General features: G+C 46.5%; 1 protein-coding gene across 7 annotated transcripts in view; it reads right to left on the bottom strand.

Annotated features, from left to right (window-relative positions):
- LOC138300566 (uncharacterized) overlaps window positions 1–22,460 on the bottom strand; it is a 960,785-nt gene that overhangs the window by 552,658 nt on the left and 385,667 nt on the right. For 6 of the 7 annotated variants that reach the window (XM_069240117.1, XM_069240146.1, XM_069240153.1 and 3 more), the window contains one exon: window positions 2,343–2,502. In XM_069240117.1, coding sequence (XP_069096218.1) covers window positions 2,343–2,380 — 38 coding nt within the window. In that variant the 5' untranslated portion in view covers window positions 2,381–2,502. Of the gene's footprint in view, window positions 1–2,342; window positions 2,503–16,516; window positions 16,609–22,460 lie in introns of all 7 variants that reach the window. The other variant, XM_069240136.1, reaches the window with a different exon arrangement.

The raw sequence follows: 22,460 nt of genomic DNA on the forward strand, positions 1-22,460 counted from the left end.
CAAAGGCATCCATCCACTAACCGATCATAATGCAATTCAATTACATTCACCTTAGAGAGCATTACAATAACTTAATAGCAATGCAAAAGGAGTCATCAGTTATCACCGTCAGCTCAGGTGTAACCGTACATGTAGAGAACCATGTTACTCTGCATCTATTCATCTGCCATTTTAAGGATCATATCAGGTAAAATGGTGTTCCCTTAATCAGAAACATATAGGCCCTCATTACAACCCTGGCGGTCAAAGACCGCCAGGGCTGTTTTGGAGGTTGCACCGCCAACAGGCTGGCGGTGCAAACTTGCATATTACGACCACGGTGGAAGCACCGTGGTCACACCGCCGGGACTGGCGGTTTTCCACCACGTTGGTCCCACCGGATTTAAACCTTTTCATGTCGGTAGGAACCGCCATGGAAAGGCTGGCGGAAAGGGGAGTTGTGGGGCCCATGCCTTTGGCATGGGCAGTGCAGGGGCCCCCTGGCACAGCCCCATAAAGCTTTTCACTGTATGCACAGCAGACAGTGAAAAGCGCGACGGGTGCAACTGCACCCGTCTCACGGCCGCAACACCGCCGGCTCCATTTCGAGCCAGCTCCCATGTTGCGCCCGACATCCCCGCTGGGCCGACGGGCAGAAACTCAGCTTCCGCCCGCTGGCCCAGCGGGGATGTCATAATGGCCACCGCAGGAGTGCGGCTGCATTGGCGGCCGCACGGCGGTTACAACTTGGCGGGTGGCGGTTGCCGCCCGCCAAAGTTGTAATGAGGGCCATAGTCCCTTGTCTGAGTCCGAATTCCCACTGTCAGCATCAAAGTGTGGAGACAAAGGCCTGGATCCAAGCAACTCAGAGACACCACCACCTCCACCGCTCCTGTTGTGCCTCAGTTCTAGTTGGGCCATTGTATTTATTGAGGGCCTCTGATTCCGGAGGCATGACTGGCGTTTCATATGGGTTTCTCTGGTTCCAGCCTCGGGCTGGTGGTAAATCCAGCCCTATACCCACTGTGGGGTCTGGAAGAATCTGGACCCTTCAGGGGTCTCTATCTCCAGTTGTGCGGGAAATAGCATAGAGTATGAAATTGCCATATCCAGAAACTTGTACTTTGCTTCTACAAATCTGGCACATTGGCATTGGACCTCAAGGGACGTCTGGGAAAGTCACTATTTTACTGCCATTTACTCTATGCGTAGATGGCTACGCCCCCTAGTTTGTTACTGTTAGTGTTTTTTTTTCCTTTTTCATCAACTCAGCTTGGAACTTGCAATATTTATTCTTTTTACTGAGTTGCCTATTTTAGTTGCTTATTCTTGCCTCTGATTAGGTCTTGAGCTAAACCTATACTAGTGAAGAAGGATGCAAGCATACATCTAAGGAGTCTTTGATCTGACTTGGCTGTTGTGAGATCTTAACCTGAGGCCATACAAATGGCTTTGATTACTCAAAGCCCTCAGTTTCTCTGAATTATTTCATGCAGAGACATTTCAATTTAAGTCATACAGGCAGCCAGGATGGTAAGACAAATAAAGCATAGTTGTCTATATTCTGTGCTGTTTTGCTATGTGAAGTCTTCCCATACCCTCAGGAGTACAGTGACCTTTTTGTCCTGCAGGCATTTATCGGTGCTACTTGCCAGCATATTTTATACTAAAGTCATTTCATGCCACTACCCCCTTAGCTGTCATAGTGAATGCACATCAAGGGTCTGATTTAGAGTGAAGCAGAAAGGGCACTTCACCGCAATGAACTGAAGCTCCACCTGGGTCAGTAAGTCAGTGGCGGAGACTACTCCATCTGCGGCGCTGGCATACACCTTTGATGGCCCAGCAGAGTAAGTGCAGTCAAAAATCTTTCTATTTGCTCTATTTAGAGTGGGTTCACAAATGGCAAGTGTTTTTTCACTTGCTACCATCCAAAACGTGGCAGTAAGTGAAAGTAAAAGTATTTCTACGACGCGCACAGCATGGGAGAAAAATCCCATGTCAAGGGTTTTTTTACTGTTTTTTTTTATTTCAAATAGAAAATCCTCTCGTTGAGATTTTCTCTTTGAAAATAAAAAACGAAATTGTAAGTGTGCTTTACAGCTTCATTATGTTGACGGAGCCAGGGAGCACCCTTTCAGTGCACATACAGACACACCATGTCCTTGGTTCCTGCCAATGTAAGAGATATCCTCTGAGACAGCAGACATGTCTAAATTGAGAGTGCAGTTACTCCATCAGGATGAAGGAGTAAAATAACTTGTTGCCATGATGAAATAACCACAGTCCATATCAGGCTTCAAGTTACTGTTTAGCTTTCTGCTAGATTGTTCACTTCCCCCTTCATTATTTTTGGTACTTACAGACACTTGCTCCTTATCTTACAGATGGTGAGTCCCATTTTTGAGGAGAAAATGCTGGGATTAAGGCAATCGCGATTTGTGGTTGTCACTTAGCTTGCTTCTCCTTATTCGTACTGTTCCATCTCTTTACCGCCCTGTATGGCAGTGCTGATTACAGAATCTGCAAAGCAGAAAAAAGAATTAGGCATTTTTGTGAAGCACCAGATTGTACTAGCCAAAGTAACCTACATAGTAGGACCTCAGAAAACACTGCATGGTAGACATTAAGTCCATCACAAACATGGCAACCAAGTCTTTTTTTGTACAAAAATTTGCATTCGGGAATCACAGTTAACAATATTGTTAATCATTGTATACTTTAACAAATATTAAATAATTGCAAAAAAGGAACAGCCGCACATTTTGAGAGTTTTTTTTATATAGGAAAGGAAATAGAAGGTGAAAGAAAAAGAAGATGATAAAAAGGAGGAATGGGGGGGGTTACTTGCCCAAAGATCGTCGGCCCCCAGTCGCCATTTGCATTCAACCAAAAAATGGAAGTAAGATCCCTTTGATTTTGTCTCACTGATTTCTTAACACAAGACTGCCTCCAAGCGACCATCCGTGGCCCAACGCAGCTTATGACAGAGCTTCAAAAAAGCACCGGCACCAACTGCCACCAGACCCTGAAGCCCAAATTCCAACTGTACCTGTGAGGCTGAAGCTAGGTGCGAAACATGGAAGACTTTCTTGTAGATTTTATTGACCAACCTATTTAATAGGCAAGAGCCTTTGCCCAACAACATTTCTTGACCATAGGCCAGTGAAGGGATAATCTTTGCTTTCATAACTTCCATTAGGGAAAGAAGGGTCGGACGCTTTAAAACTTTGGATTATTTAGAGAAGGCAACCTGCAATGCCACAGCTTTGAATTCAATCTGCTTCTTGTGTTTAACAAAATTGCCTCTGGAATCCAAGTGCACCCCTAAATATTTATAAGACTGATCAGAAACAAGTCATATATACGAGTTAAAATACCAACTAGAGCCTGAATGTTTTTTCCTTCCAAAGGAGACCACTTTGGTTTTAAGCAGATTAACTTCCTGTTGATTCACGGAAGTATAAGATGCCAGATGGTTAAGCAGCCGTTGAAGGCCAACCGTAGTGTAACTGAATAATGCAAGATTATCGGCGTGAAGCAGATGGCTGAGCCTAAGGCCACCAATCTTAAGGGGATGAGAATTAACAGCATCAAGAGACATTGACATGTCTGCGATGAACAGATTAAAAAGAAGGGGAGCAAGCACACAGCCCTGTTTCTCACCACGAGTGGTAGGAATTTTTCTAGAAAGAGAGAACCCATCATTGAGCATGTATTCGTGTGGCGTTCTATAATGGCTCCCAGGAGCACTGGAGGGATTCCCCAGTTTTGGAGTTAAGCCCACAGGGCACTCCGGGGGATCCGGTCGAATGCCGCCTTGAAATCAACAAAACAACAATTCAACGTCAAGCCTGACAGAACTGCCCAGTCGATCAGAATAGTAAGTGCTAATAAATTTGTAGAAGAGCCAGAGCCAGTAGAAAACCCTGTTTGGAGCATAGGAATTAAAGCCTTTGAATCTGCCCAGGCACGAAGATCTTGCAACACAAGACTAGCATAGAAATTGGCCTCGTTGTCAAGCAGGGCTATCAACCTAAAATTGGCTGACCTTGAACCACTTTTATGTAGAGGATGAAGGATGACACCATGCCAGGACTCAGGAATTATTGAAGTCAGGAGGCAGTGCTCAAACAGATGGGCAAGATGATTGGGCCAGAAGAGGGGATCCTGTTTGAACAGTGCCTGTGGAAGACCGTTGGAACAGGGGGCTCCAGATTGCTTAGCCCTCAAGATGATATGAGGGAGACATAGTTGAAAGGACTTCTTCACTCCCTATGAGGGAGTTGAAGACCCAATAAACAAGGGACACGTCTTAGACAAAGCAGGAGTACGGCTATAAGCCCCCTCATCCAACAGTTTCCCATCCTGTTCGCTTGCGGAAAAGTGGGTAGTCAGGTAAGACGTCCAAACTCCTTCTGAAATATTGACAATGCCAGTGCCCCTTCGATTGCTATTTAGATTATTGATAAGGGACCAAAATGTCTTAGAATTTGGATCGTTACTTGCACTTAAAAGTTTAGCCCAAAACTGATTAAGATAGGTCTGATGGTCATCGTAAACAGCCTTCCTGTAATCTTTCTTCAGTTGTTTGTATTTAATAAATAGACACTCAGAATCAGAGCTTTTCCTAATTACCCTTGCTAGTCTGTTGCGCACTTTCTTTAGGTTCCTGGTTTTCCTAGAGATGACAAAAGACCGGGTGAGGCACAATTGCACGCAGCTTGATGAAACCTTGACCATAGAAGGCAACAAAGTTTAACCCATAGCTTAATTGGGGACACGCAACCCGATCCCTCAGAGTCAAAGAAGTTAATAACTTCAGTCAATACTATGCCACCAATAGGATTCAATTTTTTGCGCTTTAGTGACTTGGAGCAGACACCACCACCCACTGCCCACATAACATCATACAAAGGAAATCTAGATTTGATGGATACAATTTGTGGACAATGGTCACTCTTGCTCCTGGAAGAAATCAAAAACCTTTCGATGAAGGGAAACAGTTCAATATTGCAAATGGTATAGTCTAGATAGGAGTGGGATCCACCATCTGATCTTGTCCACCCGGGGGGAGCATCATTGCATAAACGGCTGTTCAGAACTTTAAAGCCCATGCTGTTGAGGTGCATTACTGTGTACTCTCCCAACGGGCAAGCAGACAACCCTAAGGCCTCAATTGTTCGGGAATTAACTGTCGATTACAGAGATCAGGACCGTCAATAGCCTCCATTGTGTCCTGAAACAAGTTCATGTTAAAGTCACCAGTTATGAGATAATTGGCACATGGATATTCCCCAACTAAGTCGCCCACAATCTGCATCAATCAACACAACCTGCCCATTTTTGCCTTTGTTGCAGGAGCAATGTAATTGTTAATTACTATGAGAGTTTGCTGCGCAGTCCCATTCCTGATAACAATTCCCTGGATCCAGTTATCATCCCAGACCAGTGGCAAAATGCTTCCATTTAGTTTGACAGTTACATAGGTGGCCAATCCTCCGTTGTCACGGCCATTCTTGCTCATTCTATGTTCCATATTTCTGAATACCCAGACAGCTGTTCTCAGCCCATGTTTCCTGAAGGGTGATTGCATCGTACCTGTTCAGAAATGCTAGGAGATCAGCCAAAGCGAACTTGTGCACAACCCCGTGGATGTTCCATGAGCACAGGGACAGACATCCGGGTGTTGACACAGGACCAACCACCTGTAGGGGTCAATAGGGATGCCCACGCAAAAGGATTTAGGGTAGCCCCCTGGGAACCAGAACCGGTATGAGAGGTGCCATTGAAAGCAGAAGTGCCACCTCGAGCACTTTTCAAAATTGAAAAGGGCTTCAGTACTGTGGGAGCCATTTAACACTGGGATTCTAATAGTAATGCGGGATAACCAGACTCCTTATAGGGAATAATTGTAATACTCCACGAGTGAAATAGGTCTCTCTTAGATGAAATAGACTGAGCTATTGAGGCAGAAAATAGCGAAACCAGAGTGGATTCCCTTGAGCAAGACCCCCTTGAGTCCAAAAATTCATTAGACGCAATGTCCTTAGAACCGATGTTATTAAGATCCGAGATGGAATTAAAAAGTCTTAAAATGTTCCCTCTATTCAGTATATCATGAGGGCCCCTGGAGCAATATTCTGGGATGAACACAAGTTTGAAGGTTATGCACTCCGGTGGGGCCGTTGAGGGACGTGGGGGGAATGAAGGCAGTAACTGTTCTGCTGCATTGAATGAGCTCACAAGGCTCCCCAAGGCAGGAATATCAGCAAGAACGGACCGGAAGCTTGATGGCAAAATTACAGGAAGACTTCTTTTGTCATCAGAAGGCAGCTTGAGGGAATTGGGAGAACCAGGAACCAGAACATCACCATGGATATTTCCATAAACAGTTTTAGATTGAAACAATGTGGTTGTGGAGCGGGCAGGCACTCCACCACCCCGTGTGGAGCTAATGAGTCCGATACACTGCCTGAGTTACCTTCCTCAGCCAAGATCAGAGGGTCCTTGGAGAGGAATTCAATTTCCTGCACAGTAATACCAGCCGAAGGGTCCTTAGCAAGCTCAGTCGGGGGATGGAGAGGACAGCCAGTGAGGTCATCAAGGGATTGGGCGGTGATGTCGCCCTGGGGACCACCTGCAACTGCAAGAGCTGCTGCGCCTCAGGACGAACTGACAGTTGAGCATTAGTGAGATCCTTGAGAGGGTTGGCTCTGCCTTTTGTTCCTTTGTTTGCGGAGTCTTTTTTTATCCCTCTTGCTCAGCGGATGTTGGACTACAGAATCAGCTACTAAAGGCGTTCGATGTGTTAAATCAGGTTGTGCAAGGATGCAGGGGGAATGGGAGGAGGCAGGCACCATGGACTCAAGTTCAAGCAGAGGAGAGGTCTTGGGAACACAACTGGCCAAAATGACATGCTCTGAGACTCCATTGGCAGCCAGCTGAGAGGGGTTGATAGAGGTTGCACTCTTGACTGGAAAGAAGTAATCGTCTAATTTTTTTGGTTTAATAAGTTCCCGAGCCAAATCAGAGTGGGAGCTTGAATTCGGCAAGGGCACCGGGAGTGCAGGAGCTGAAGCTAGCCTCTTGATTTCACATAGAACCGACCTTAAAAAAGTAGGCAGGGATGAAAGGCTTTAAATAATTGGCGAGCAGCAGCATGTTGGTTGCACAAAGTTAAAACTTGTCTAGGCTCTAGTCATTAGCTGGTTAAGGTTTTCTATTTTTTGGTCAATACCAGCTATATAAGAGACGACTTGAACGTCCAGCTTATCAGAGTGATAGTTCACAGCCAGCACAGTGGACTGGAGATTTTGCAAAAGCTGTGGCCAGACAGAGCCAGTTATCGTGATTATAGAGGAGGGCACAGGGTTGGATTCCCTGTCAGCACCTTCCAACGAATCAGATTGAAGACAGGAAAGGTCAAGGAGCGATTGGTCGTTGAGCTCACCCTTGATGAACTCAGTTTGAGAGCTGGAATCACCAGCCCCACTGGAAGACCTTGTTGGTAACATTGGATGAATACTGCCGGTTGGACTACGGGTCCATTGTGCTGCTGAGGGACTGGATAGCGGGGAATGCTGTGATCCTGTGGGGAATTCTGGCAGCTCACAGCCAGCCCGTCCTGCCGGTGGAGACCAGCTGGAAAGGCAGCTAGATAAGTTACCCACTCTCCAACATCGAAGGAATGATTGTTGGAAATAGTGATTGGTGAAAGTTCGTGTTTTGACAAGGGTGCGACCAGCTGGCCCTGAATGGCTTACTTCATCCTGAGATGCTAGCTGGGGAAGAGCGGATAAATCTGTACAATGAACTAGTGCCGCTGTTGTCGAATAACCACAAGCCATGGGTAGAGCATCGCTGACTGCAGACTCCGTGGGGACACCCCAGCAAGGGCGCCGGCTCAATCTCTCCACTGTTTGCCAAAAGTACCAGCTTTGTTTTTTTCTTAAAGTATGCCAGAAGAGAAGACTCACGGAGTTTCGAGGAGCATGGATATGGCGTATGAACAACGGAGAGTTGAGGCTTCAAAGTTGCTGAATTGGGCAGATCAGCAGCCAATGGGGAAGGGGCCGCTGTAATTACAGTAGGCAAAAGAGGATCGATCCACTTTTCGGGGGCTGATGGTGAATGCGGGGTGACAGTGCCCACGTCGTCACCGCGGAGGCATTTCTCATGCCTTTGAGGATTGAGGTGCTCCTTCCTTACTTCACCAGACCTCATGGTGAGACAAGTACCAAAAGTCCTTCCTTTAAATCTGGGGAAGCTCAGGGCAGGAAGTAATGTAACTCAGCGTAAGTATGTTCTTAAGTGGAGGTTTTGCGGCTCTTATGGGATATCTGTGCTCCACTTGAAAGCTTGCAAGCTTGAAATGAAGGAGTAGTGGAGACCTGTTGAGTTGAATCGAGAGGGAAGGGCAAGAGAAGGCAGGAAGAAGCAAGGCAACACGGTGCAGACAACCCACACTGGCCTAACACCATCCGTCTCTGTCAGAAACTGGTTGCTTGCAGTCTAAGCTTCAGTTTGTTCGCTCCCCAACACCTTCGCTTAGCCCTGCTTGCAGGATGCTGGACACTTGCCTTAGGCCGCTGTCTCCTGTGTAACTCCAGTCCTGGGCGGTACTAGGAGGATCTGTATGGGCACAGGTCCGGAAATTCTCTCATGCCGCCCCACCAGGGGCCGTCTGTCGTGGAATGGCTGACCCGACAAAAAAGGTCCTCACACGGCCCCACCAGGGCCTACCGAGGGCCACCTAGGGCCGGGGCCAACAACAGCTATGACCATCTAGGGGGCCTTGGGGGACAAATAGGAGCCGGGCTCCAGGGACCAGGGAGAACCTGAGGCAAGCCGGCCACCGGATGGCCGAGGGGCCGGAGGTCCATGGGAAAGGCGGGGGAGCAGGCAGGAGGTTCGGCCACCCCAGCCCTGCCAATCGCCACCAGAGCACCACAGCAGCTCGGCTCAGTTGCACGGCTGTAGCGTCCGCCCCTGACGCGGCTGCTCCAACAAGGGCCGGGGCAAAGGAGAAGACCAGAGAGTCTCCCGGGGGCTGGGAGGCCAAGACGCCCCTGCAGATATGGAAGTGGATGGCCCCCTCACGCGGGGGTCCGCACTCCGCAATTTGCGTGTCCACCATAATTCAGTGGCCCGGCGAGCTCTGAAAATCTGTGACTCCGCCTCCCGCAGGGCACTGGCATACAGGCGTGCTAGCGTGCTGGCATTGAAATGTGTAATGGTAACTCCTGGGCGGGATTATGTATCAGGTATCTTGTCCCAGAATCAGCGGTGGTGCATCATTAGGGGGTGCACCAGGTGCAGAACCAGACATTGTACCCTTTTGTGTAAAAAAATGTGCTGCCTCAAGTGAAGATGCAAACTCACCTATGCTGGAGACTAAGCTGCAGTGAAAGACTGAACAATGCCTTTTCTGTCACTTCAGAGGGTGAAAAGGATGAATTTAAAGAGGGAGGTCAGACTTTCCTGCAGGCAGGTGCAGTAATTAGTTACCTCACCTGCAGGGGGTCCTGGAACCTCGTATTCATTCACAAAAGATATTTTTGGAAGCACACTAACTGCACCACGTCTTAGGTGCACTGTTAGAAATGGGGTTTCTGGTTGGCTTAGGTCTGCACCATATTCACCGTTCTAGTCAGGGCAAGTAAGTTACACACCAAAGATAACATGTGCTCACCCTCTGGTAGCTTGGCACATAGCAGTTAGGCTTATCCCCAAAGGCAATGTGTAAAGTGCTTGCGCAACACACTTACACCAGACACACAATGACTACACCACAAAAGAGACTCGACACAGGATTATATAAAAATAGACTTCTCATATAGTAAATAGGCATATCAGAGGTCATACATGACATAAATCACAAACTATGTGCTTATCATGCAAGTACTAAAATAGCATTTGTTGTCCTTACTATGCATGAATCAGAACTGCATATATTAGGGCATCAGTACATGAAATGCAGCAGTAGATTGGGAGCAGACACATAAATCACCAAATATCACTAGCAGTACATAAATCACAACAAATCACTATAAGAGCATAGGGGACAGTATATCTGCCCTCCTACCACACGTTGTATAGTAATTAGGGATTCCCTGTATGGTAAAGGAGGACTGGGCTCCTTATAGATATATTAGGGTAATTAGGCTTTGTGAAATCCTACAAGTTTATTAGTAACTCCCTGGGGCCTCTGTCGAGGTCTCACCCTGGAGCTGCTACCGCAAGTCCTAGTGTCCCCACCAGGTACGGCCCAATGGGGGGCAACGAGGGACTACACACACACTGTAGTCTCAGAGGGCAACCTCACTGGGTCCCTCACATGCTTGACTGGCGACAGCAGTGTGAGAAAGTAGCCTCTTTCTAGCATGGTTACCCCATTTTTGACCTGTTTGTCAGTGTGTTTTGACTCTGTTATCGGGATCCTGCTAGTCAGGACCCCAGTGCTTATCATTTGTGGCATACTTGTCAGTCTGTTTCACTGTTTTTGTTAGTGTGCTCAACTGTGTCACTGAAGTCCTGCAAACCAGAACTCCAGTGCTTATGCTCTCTCTTGTTCCAAATTTGTCCTTACATACTGGTAACCCAGTATTTCATCCCAAACTGGTATACTGGACCCCCGTTATAAGTCTCTAGTATATGGTACATAGGTACTCAGGGCATTGGGGTTCCAAGGATCCTTATGGGCTACAGCATTTCTTTTGCCAACCATAAGGAGCCCATAAAAAGGCTTCTACAGGACTGCCATTGCAGCCTGTGTGAAATAGTGCATGCACTATTTCACAGCCATTTTCACTGCACCAGGTCACTTATAAGTCACCTATATGTCAGACCTTCAGACCCTGAAGGCTGGGTGCAAAGTACCTGTGTGTGAGGGCACCCCTGCACTAGCAGAGGTGCCCCCACGTCATCCAGGTCCATTTTCCCAGACTTTGTGAGTGCGGGATGCCATTTTAAGTGTGCACAGCACATAGGTCAATACCTATGTACAGCTTCACAATGGTAACTCCGAATATGGCCATGTAAGTTGTCTATCAACTGGGAATTGTACCCCAATACTTATTCCAGTATTTGTTTTACAATTCCATGCACCATGGGGGCTCCACTATGGACCCCCAGTACTGCCATACCAGCCTTCTGAGGTTTTCACTGCATCCTCAGCTGCTGCCACCTCACAGACAGGCTTCTGCCCTCCTGGGGCTTGAGCAGCTCAATACCAGAAAGGCAGAACAATGCATTTCCTTTAGGAGAGTGGTGTTACACCCGCTCCCTTTGGAAATAGGTGTTACAGGCATGGGAGGGGTATCCTCCCAGAGCCTCTGGAAATGCTTTGAAGGGCACAAAGGGTGCCCTCCTTGCATAATCCAGTCTACACCGGTTCAGGGAGCCCCAGTCCCTGCTCTGGCACAAAACTGGACAATGGAAAGGGGAGTGACCACTCCCTTGTCCATCACCACCCCAAGGGTGGTGCTCAGAGCTCCTCCAGAGTGTCCCTGGTTTCTGCCATCTTGATTTCAGGATGGTCAGGGAACTCTGGGAGCATCTGAGTGGCCAGTGCCAACAGGTGACATCAGAGACCCCTCCTGATAGGTGCTTACCTGGTTAGGTGACGAATCCCCCTCTCAGGGCTATTTTGTGTCTCTCCTCTGGGTGTTTCTACAGATTCAGATGATTGCAAGACTCCAGTCTTGTAACTTCAGCTCCTGCCAGCAACTGCAACGGTTTCCAGGTTGTGCATGCTCCGAGGACTGCCTGTCTTCACCCTGCACCAGAAGAACCAAAGGAATCTCTCGTGGAGTGATGAGTCCCTCCCTGCTTCAGCAGGCACCTCTCTGCAGCGACGACCAGTGGCTTGGGTCCAGCAACACGGGTGGTGGACTAAAGTGACTCTGACAGTTCCAACGTCCATCTGTCCAATTTTGGTAGAGGTAAGAACTTACCTCCCCACGCAAGACAGCACTCCCATGCACTGCGTGACTTGCAGTTGCCAAGGCTTGTGTGGGACCTTCCAAGAAGTTATTTCTGCACAGCGCACAGCTTAGGCCCCCAGCAGTCCATCCTGCGACGAACAGCTCCTAGAGTGGTCTTCCGGCGGCGGGAGTAATCCTTTGTGTTGTGCTGCATTGGCCTCTATGTGCACCTTCTTTGTCCCCATGCTGCATGACTCCTGTGTGCACTGCCTGGTCTTCTGAGGACTTTCTGCGTTGCTGAGAGCCCCCTCTGTCTCCCACTTCTGAGCAGAGTCGACCTGTTCCTTCCTGGGCCCGGGCAGCGCTATTTTCCACGAACCGCAAGCTTTGCATTTACGAAGGCTTGTTTGCTGAATCCACTGACGAAAACCAGACTGCATTCATCCATCGGGCATGGGATATCTTCTGCACCAACCGGGACCATGCATCTATCTTCTTTGGTGCAATACTGACTTTGTCTTCTCACCAGTAGTTCTTCTTTGCACCTTCATCCGGGTTAGCAGGGGCTCCTGTTCTCCCTGGACTCTTCAGTGCTTCTTGGACTTGGTCCCCTTCTTCAGGTCCAGGAATCAATTGTTGGTGTCTTGCAGTCTCTTCTGGTTCTTGCACTGTCTTCTATCATGACTTCTAGTGTGCTTTAGGAAACTTGCTGTGTTTTACTCCTGCTTTCCTGGGCTCTGGGGTCAGGTATTTAACTTACCTTTGGTGTTTTCTTACACTCCCAGTGCACCTCTACACACTACACTTGCCTAGGTGGGAAACCGAATTTCGCATTCCACTATTTTAGAATGTGGTTTGTGGTTTGTGTTTCCCCTAGGCCAGTGGTTCCCAATCTGTGCGCCGTGGCTCCCCTGTGCGCCGTCAAAACCAGCCAGGGGCGCCGCACACAGTTTGGGAACCAATGCATACATATATTGCCCTCCACATTGAGTTAAATGACAATAATAAAAAAAATACATATCAGTGGAAGATCAGTATCAGCAGCCTGCAAGGGGCATAGCCACTTAGGAAGGCTCGCTCGATTTCGAGCACTAAAACAGAATTGTTTAATCTGCATTCCGTTGATTTTCCATTTTATGATTCGGACCTAAATAATGAAAACTAGTTTGTGGTGGATATACGCACTGTCTCCTATTTAGTAAATCCTGCAGCGCCCTCTAGTGGCCATGAACTGTCACGCATAGTCCTGGTGTGCTGCACTTTTCTGGGGTGCTAATTCAGAACACTGGCTCAATCAATGTAAATTTAAATAAAAGCAGTGGCCTAGCAAAGGTGTAATTAGCCCTAATGCGAACAAGACAATGGGAATCCCTTTTCCTCCCCGTTGGTTACTAAAAATAACCATGCTTGGGGTACAGTCCCCCTAGTATCCCTGTGCACCAGCTGCACTTACTGCACTAATGCATCATCTTACAGGGCTCTGAGGTCCTTTTGATTTGAATAATTTAATCATTCTGTGGGCAAATAACGAGGTGCCTTTTAAATATTTTTTTTTAGAATCTGCTCTGTTTTTCAGGTGATAATTTTCCACTTTTAAATTATTGAGACATTTGCAAACCACTGAACCAAAGATAACAAATATAATATTTGTTGCAAACATGCCAACCTGATTTTGACGAGATACTCCCAAATTTAAAAGCAAAATTAACTTTTTTTATCTGTCTCCTGTCTGAAATTGCTCTCACCTTAAATATGTCAATGAGGAAAATACATTTGCCCGATTTTGTTCTTAAAATTTCCCACTTTCAGTTCTACAATGTTGGCATGTATGGTATGGCAATCATTATTGTGTAATATATGAAATTACCTCACGATGAAGAAAACCGGACAAATGTCTATCAGATATTTGTCAAGTTGCTGTAGGAGGGGAGGAAGGAGAGGAGACAGCTCACTCTACTCGTGAGAATGGGGGTGCTCTTCTCATCAAATGATCCCCGCCTCTTTCACTTATCTCCTCGGCACCATGAATTTCAAGGTCTTACGTTTTATTTTGTAGAAGTGAGTTAGCAAATCGACACCTATATGATGCCTCAGTAGGAGGGAGCCTAAATCTTGGTGAGCTGCCTACGTAACGTATACTAGTGGGGAGCATAAAGAGAGCACAGATTTTACAGACCTGTATAGTAATCCCTCAGCATTAGTAGGCCGTGCTCAGATCTTAGTGAACAGAAAAAGAACAGGTGTCAGAGCACTCATGATATTCCTAATTAGGAGTTATTGATGTATCCAGTCTTCTTAGTCAATCAATCACCGACTCATGTTCATCTCAGAGTCCAGATTTTATTCTCAATGTATGGAACTCTCCATAAGTATAGTACAGTACAGCCAACACGTGTTTCATCCCATGAGAAGTTAATCTCTTAAGGACTTCATCAGGGTTGTGACTTGGAGCTGCGATTTCATTGTCAATCCATTAACACCTCCAGGTCTTGACCAACTGCCCTCCATATCACGGGCTGGGTCACAACCCTGCCCGCGGCCCCTGCAATCCTTTCCGAAGATGGCGGCAGCCCGTCTAAGCACTTCCCGGGGCGGAGCAGAGCGAGAGACAGCCGCCGACGACCGGAACACCGCGCACGCGCATCGGAGAAGCTTAAGGTGCGATCCCAGAGACTACCAACACTCCCAGGATTCCGACGCCAACCTGGTTGGCGCCGAGTTGGCGTCGGAATCCTGGGAGTGTTGGTAGTCTCTGGGATCGCACCTTAAGCTTCTCCGATGCGCGTGCGCGGTGTTCCGGTCGTCGGCGGCTGTCTCTCGCTCTGCTCCGCCCCGGGAAGTGCTTAGACGGGCTGCCGCCATCTTCGGAAAGGATTGCAGGGGCCGCGGGCAGGGTTGTGACCCAGCCCGTGATATGGAGGGCAGTTGGTCAAGACCTGGAGGTGTTAATGGATTGACAATGAAATCGCAGCTCCAAGTCACAACCCTGATGAAGTCCTTAAGAGATTAACTTCTCATGGGATGAAACACGTGTTGGCTGTACTGTACTATACTTATGGAGAGTTCCATACATTGAGAATAAAATCTGGACTCTGAGATGAACATGAGTCGGTGATTGATTGACTAAGAAGACTGGATACATCAATAACTCCTAATTAGGAATATCATGAGTGCTCTGACACCTGTTCTTTTTCTGTGTGTTTGCCTTGAAACATGGGAGGACTAAGGGAGATCCTCTTGTCATGAGCACCATACCATAAACTTATTGGACTATTACTTGATTGGACTTACTGTGAGCGCCCAAATCCTATGAATATCTTCCCTGTTGGCATTGTTTTGTTTTGTCAGATCTTAGTGAAGCCTGATTAAGGCCTTTCTAGTAAAGAGCCCAAATATCATTTATTGCTCTGCACAAGGAGTCAAGTGCTTAGTATTATTTCCAGTGGAAAAAATGGTAGTACTCCCGAGGCCGTGCATACATCCCCCCCACCCATGAAAAATAAAGTAACATAATGGGGAGCCGCAGCCCACAGCCAATAGGTCAAGGGAGCCACAGGTCAAAAAAGTTTGGGAAACACTGCCCTAGGCCCATTGCAACCTATTGTGATTTTCACTGTTTGCACTATTTTCTGACTATTTACTTACCTGTTTTTGGTTACGAGTGTATATATTGTGTAATTTACTTACCTCCTAAGTGAGTATAGTCTCCAAAGTATTTTTGGCCTAGTGGCGCTAAAATAAAGTACCTTTATTTTTGGTAACTCTGAGTATTGTCTTTCATGTGTGTGAGTACTATGTGACTACAGTGGTATTGCAAGAGCTTTGCATGTCTCCTGGTTCAGCCTTGGCTGCTCTGCCTACAGCTACCTCTAGACAGCCTGGCTTCTAGACACTGACTACATTTCACTAATAAGGGATAACTGGACATGGTATAAGGTGTAAGTAGCTTAGTTACCTACTACATACCAGGACAGCCTCCTACAGGCAGCTACCCACGAGCTCATGGGTAGCTGCTTGGCTTTACCATGATGGCGGTCAAGGTCAGGTGACCGGGGGACCCGCATCTGTCTCTCCCAGCTGCCCACGTCGTTTTAGTTGCAGCTCTGTGCACTGGAGAGCAGGGGGGGCTGGGGCACAAACGCCCTCCTAGTTTCTGCGGTGAGAAGCTGGTGTGACAGACATGAGAACACCATCTCCAAGGTCGTACTCACCGACCAGGAGTGCCTCTCTAGGAAGCTGTGCCTCAAGATTGCGGGGGAAAAACAAAATAGCTCATCAGCTTGCGCTTTCTCTTCCACTTCCAGCATCCATCACGCATAAGCCAGCACTTTTGGGACAGTAAAAAGTGCAGAAGCATTTCCCCAGTGTTAAGAGAAAAAAAAGGCTCCTCATGTGCTAAGTGACAATAGCACTCTCACCACTTGGACTCCCAAACAACACTCACCACAAGCTGTTTTTGCAAAGGGCAGGCCACCAAGCTCTGGGAGAATACTTAGATGGGGGCAAAAAAGATGCAGTAGGCAGGCCAGCACAACAGACCTAATTGAGGGTGGCAGTCTCTACAGCAGCTTTGCAGGCAGGTAGGCCAGCACACACAACAAAGCAAGTACCTCAAATGGAGGTTCAGTATGCAGACTATCAGTATGTAGATTGATGCAGATGCCTCTTCTGTCACACCCAGCCCCTCCTGTGTTGTGGCTGTCTGGAAAGTAAGCACAAAGTGTAACTGTCACTCAGCACTAGACGTGGATTGGAGTCAGGTGGCAAAGCAGATAGAGAACACAAAGAAATGCCCACTTTCTAAAAGTGCCATTTCTAAAATAGCAATGTAAAATCCAAATTTACCAGTAAGCAGGACATTTCACTACCATTCCATATAAACCAAACATGGCAACGCTACTCCTTTCAGATCACGAATTACCACGTAAAATATATGAGAGTTCCCAATATTAACTTATGAGATGAGCAGCCTCACAGTAGTGAAAAACTAAATAGGCTTTGTCACTAATAGGACATGCAAAATATTATGGTACATGCCCTACCTTTTACCTACACAGCATCCTGCCCATAGGGCTACCTAGGGTCTACCTTATGGATGATTTAGGTGTAATGAAAGGGGAGTTTAGGCCTTGGCAAGTAGTTTGAAATACCAAGTCAAGATGGCAGTAAACTCTACACATGGACACTGTAGTGGCAGGCCTGAGACAGGTTTGAAGACTACTTCTGTGGGTGTTGCAATCAGCAGTGCAGTCCCACTAGTAACATTTAATTTAAAGGCCCTGGGTATATGATATACCACATTACAAGGGATGTATAGTAAATCAAATATGCCAAACGGGGTAAGCCAATCATACAATGATTTAGGGGAGAAAGCACCAGGGGCGGCTTCTCCGTAAGGGCAGAAGAGTGTCGCCCGCCCCAACTGCTCCCCCAACCCCCTCCCGCCCACCCGCCAGCAGCGGCAGCTGCAAAACCTTTCATGTTTATTATCCTTTTCTTTGAAAGGGACAGGGCCACGGAGGTGACATGCACTGAGGGCCCCTCACTGTGCAAATATGTTTGGCCGGCCGTCTCTGGCCAGCCAAACACCCATGTGCACAGGGCTCCCAGTCTGCCTGGGTGCGCTCAGCCAGGGCGCTCCCAGCCAATCCTGATGCTGCTTTGAGCAGAGTCAGGATTGGCTGCAGGGCAGGCTGGGAGCCTGTGCATGTATGCAGTGATGATGTGGGAGAGAGGAAATTTAAATGTATTAATCCCCCCTCCCTCTCCGTATGCCTCCGCACCCCTTGAATCCCCGCAAGCCGCGAATGGAGAGCACCTGCACTTTAGTACTAGATAGCAGTGCTAAAGTGCCCAGAGTCCTAAAGCCAACAAAAACGTCAGAGAAACAGGAGGAGTAAGGCAAAAGGTGTGGGGGTAAATCTCTAGAAAGGGCCGTTTTCAACATGCACACCATTAGTCCATTAGCTCTGGGCTCACACCTGCATCAGTAAAATGCAAGGCACTCTCTCATTTGCATGAAGGAGAGCAAATCATTTTTTAACCCTTGGGTACTTCTGCAATATGGCCTTTGTTATTCACATCGCTTAGATTTAGAAAAAATGTGTCTGCAAGCCCTCAGCCACTTCATAATTGCCTGGTTCTGTTATTATGCAAGTACTATGTTTGCATTGTTTTAGTTACACCCCATTTCTTGTTCACACGTCATGTATACAAATCACAAAAATAGATTTAAATTGCATCATGCATAAAATACACCTATGCATGCCCAAACGTTGCATGTGTTTCCATAATTCACAACACTGTTGCTTAGGTATGAATAATAACGGAAGGTCGGATAAACAAGTGTAGCTGAAAGGTATTCCAAGTTGTTTTCATCATGCATGTGCGTATAGTCTACCATTACCACGGAGCGCGAAGATCTAGGGTTATTAAAAGTAAAACGTAATGTGATGTAACGTCTGGCTTGTTTCTTTCCACCCTATAAGTGCATTACTACAAGTTACTATTTTATTGTTTTTAACATTTATATAAAATTTAAACCTTAACATTTCTTGTCCTCATTCTTTGAGCAAAGTGATGCTGCAATTCAGTATATGCTGACGCACTAAAGGTGCTGTCAAAGTAACTGGAAGGAAATGTGACATCAAGTAGAGGGCAGGAAGTAAAGGGCGGACACCTTTAAAAGGCTTTTATTTGTCTGTCGCGGACTCGTAATGGCCAATGTATCAATCCCACGCCGATCTGAAAGACCCTGCAAAGCTGTGTTCTGCAAATAATGCACAATGATAAGGTACAATTAGCCCATGAAGCGTTTGCACTACTAATGTGTGCTTCTTCTGTGCTGGTACAAGTACATCTGCTTAAGGAGCATTATAAGCATTCTATCCTGGAAAAGGTCCACATTTCACCTGCAATAACATCGCAACAACGTGGCCGTGATTATGATCCTAAACGTATTCCGGCTCAGGGAGTTGAAAGAGATTGACCATGCATGGTTTGTCAAGGTCTTTTAGGTTCCCAAATTATATTTAAGGCCTTGTTTTGGGACTGTGAAACCCAGTACTCTCAGATGTTTTTTATATTGCACCCACATCTTCCCGATGGGTTCTCTGGGTTAGAGACTCTGGCCCTCCACAAACACTAGAATTTTGAGACACCCTACACACTTCCTATGGTGTGCAGAAGGAATCTTCGTGGTGGTAAAACAGTAAAAGTTTCAACGTAGGAGGACATTTTCTGAGCTTGTACTTGGACGGTGCCGGCTGGAGAAGCTGACTAGCTTGTAGCTGTAAATACTTTCTCCACTCTAGAGGATTACATATCTAATGATATCCAATTGAACCTTACCAGAGTTCCCCTGTCTTCATTATAACAATCGCCATAGGAAACTGTTAGGTATCTTAGTGTCGCCTAGCCTGAAACAGTTTCATAGAGGTGAATTGTGAAGAGCCTCAATAGTGCTGGTACACATGTTGACTTGTCCTATCACCATATAGCGCTACCACAATATCAAGTTTTTAATATCGTCCTGCAAGAATAATGACTTCAGAATATTGACTACCTCTATATCATCAAGGTAAGTATATAGAAGGAAGTATGCCCTTAACTCTACATCTGTGTACCATGGTGATATAAATACATCTATAACATATGTAGATGTGGAATTAAGAATAGTAAATTTATACTTACCTTCAGGGACTCATTTTGACAATATAATGGTACTACACTAGATATTTTTCGAGAATATGTTTTACCTCGATATTGGGTTACTATGCAAACGTACAACTCTCATAACCTTGACCGAATAAACATTGCAATAAGGAAACAATACATGCACATTTCTTATTTTTGATTGAAACTCTCCAATGCTTGAAATCTTTACTCTCACTCAACATATGACATTAGTGAAAAAGCTCAAAGTCCTAGTATTGAAGCAGTAACTTTAAGGATTCAAGCTATAATTCTTGTAAATAAGCATTGATGTGAAATGTAGAACCAGAAAGCCATAGTAAGCACACAGAGAGATCTTGATAAATGCTAACTGTATGATATTGAAGTATTGGGGGCATTAGCGAAGGCGGTGATGACCCAGTTTAAAAAATAACCAGAAGCCTTGTCAGGGTGACAAAGTAAAGTATAAATTAACCTGAACTCAGTAGTGGAGTAAAATAAAATGATAGGGCCCTTCCAAAATGTGAAGAGGGTCCACTGAGACTCCCATATCTAACAGATATTTATTGGCCTTGTGATAAACAGGGCCCCCTGCAGAGTAGAGGGGGCCTATGAAAGATTGACGGCCATCCTGCCCCACAGGGCCAGCAGGGCCTGCATTTTGCCCCACAACCTCAGCCTCCTGGTAGCTATCACAGAACTGACAGACTTAACTTAGAGGCAATGTGCAAAGTATTTATGCAGTGCCAAAAAAAAGTAAAAAAGGCAAAACACAACAAAAGAAAAATCCCAAGCTTTAAGAAATTGGGTTGTTGGTTGACTGGGGTGTGAGTCTTGGTCACGCAAGGACCACAATCTATGTCAGGGTGAGGCACAAGCCAACCCCTAAAATAACCTGTGCTCAACCTTTTTGAAGCTTGGTACAGATCAGTCAGTCTTAACTTAGAGGCAATATGTGAAGTATTTATCCAGGACTTCAAACAGTAATAAAGTGAACACCACACAAAAAGGATCCCACACCAGGTTATAGAAATAGAGTGAATTTTCAAAGAAAAAACACAAGACCAAAACAACAATCAACCAACCAGTAGAACCAAAGAAATGCAACTTTAAAAATGTTAGTGAAAAAACTGTAGCTATCTGGTCATGCCGGACCAGGACAAAGTCACAAGTTCAGGCCGAACACATTGGAGCATAAATCAGCTACAATGACCCAGTTAGGCCTTCCGAACAAAGTACCTTAGCTTGTGGTTTGTGGAGCATTGTGAGGATTCACGTCAAAGATGCGTCATGCAGCATAAGCAATGCGTTGGTTCTAAGGTGCGGTAAGGCTGCGATGCAAGGTCCTGCGTTGTCGTTGAGGATCCCGTTGATGAGGCCTTGCGATGTGATGTCCGGCACGAGGATGCGTAGTACAGTCGGGGAGATGTGTCAGTTCCGATTGGCTATGAGGCCAGGATGCAGAGTCCGGCCCGCCATTGAGGCTGCCATCAACTATGAATGTGAAGGCCTGCAGTGAGGATGCATCACGCAGCAGTAGTTCCAAAGAGGCTGCGGAGGTGATAGGGGTCTTTGCAACAGGTCCAATCCACACAGCAGCTGCAAAGGGTCAGTTCGGCTCGAGTTGTGCCGACTAGCAGAGGAGATGAATCAGTTCGGCTGGGTCCACAGTGGTTGGCAAAACACCTTAGGCCCACTTCCAAGGGAATGGTCTGGAACCACTTGGCTGGGTAGAGTCACAGATGGCAGAGTCAAGGTTGTGGGAGCCTTCAGTTCCTAAGACTGAAGTTAGGAGGCCAGCCAACTAGTCCTTGAAGTCACCCTAGGATCCTGGGTTCAACGGATGAAGGGCCAGCCCTTCTCACCCAGGCAAGAGGGCAGCAGGTAAGCACTGCAGGGGAGCAGTCCTCCAGAGCTGCAGTCCAGCAGAGTGGCAGTACTTTCAGCAGCACAGTAGTCCTTGTTCCTGGCAGAGTATCTGTAAGTCCAGAATTGTATTGAAGAGTTGGGGTCTGAGATCCAATATTTATACCCACTGCCTAGTTTGAATTTGGAGAAGCTTCTAGAGGCTTCTCTTCCCTCCCTGTCTTGGCTCCAGCTTGCCTGAGGTCACAACAGCCTAATGACAAGCCCTTTGGGAGAGTGCTCCGGCATAGCCCTTGTGATGTGCAAGTGTGGTAGGTGACAGCTCCTCTCCCTCGTTAACTCAAAGTGGCCCATCCTGCTAACACCTATCTTCCCTTTGTCTCACTGTCTTAGTTATTTTGGTGCTACTCCTGCAGAGTACATCAATAGCGTAGTAAAAAATGACGCTATTGCCCCCTACCCTGCACCATGATGCGTCATATTTTAAATTTGGCACACACATGGTGGCAGTAGGAGTGGGGGTGCTAAGGGGTGAAGGAAAAGTGGAGCCTTACCCAGTGCAGCACCCCTTTCCATAAATCTGCCCTTAAATGTTTAGAACAAGAAAATGCAACTTTCCAAAGTGAAGTTAGCAGAATTGTAATTGAAATACAATGTTACTGTTGTAGACAGGTTTTAATTACAATTCTTTAGTCATCAACCTCGACCTGCCCACTAGGTCCCAATTGGACATTTTTGCTTATTAAATGTAATATGGTAACTCATGTTTTCCTATAGGCAAGGTAGGACTTGCAGTAGTGAAAAAATAAGTTAAGAGTTTCTTACTACTAGGACATTTAAAACTTAAAAGTGCATGCCTAACTTTATAAATATACTTCACCCTGCCCTGTGGGTTGCTTAGTACCTACCCTAAGGGTTACATGTGTATTAAAAAGGAAGGTTTGGGCATGGTAAAAGGTTTATTTTCCCAGGTTGGAAAGGCAGTGTAAAAAAGCACATCACAGGCTGCAATGG

Source organism: Pleurodeles waltl, chromosome 1_2 (assembly GCF_031143425.1).
Source record: "Pleurodeles waltl isolate 20211129_DDA chromosome 1_2, aPleWal1.hap1.20221129, whole genome shotgun sequence".
NCBI classification, from domain to species: domain Eukaryota; kingdom Metazoa; phylum Chordata; class Amphibia; order Caudata; family Salamandridae; genus Pleurodeles; species Pleurodeles waltl.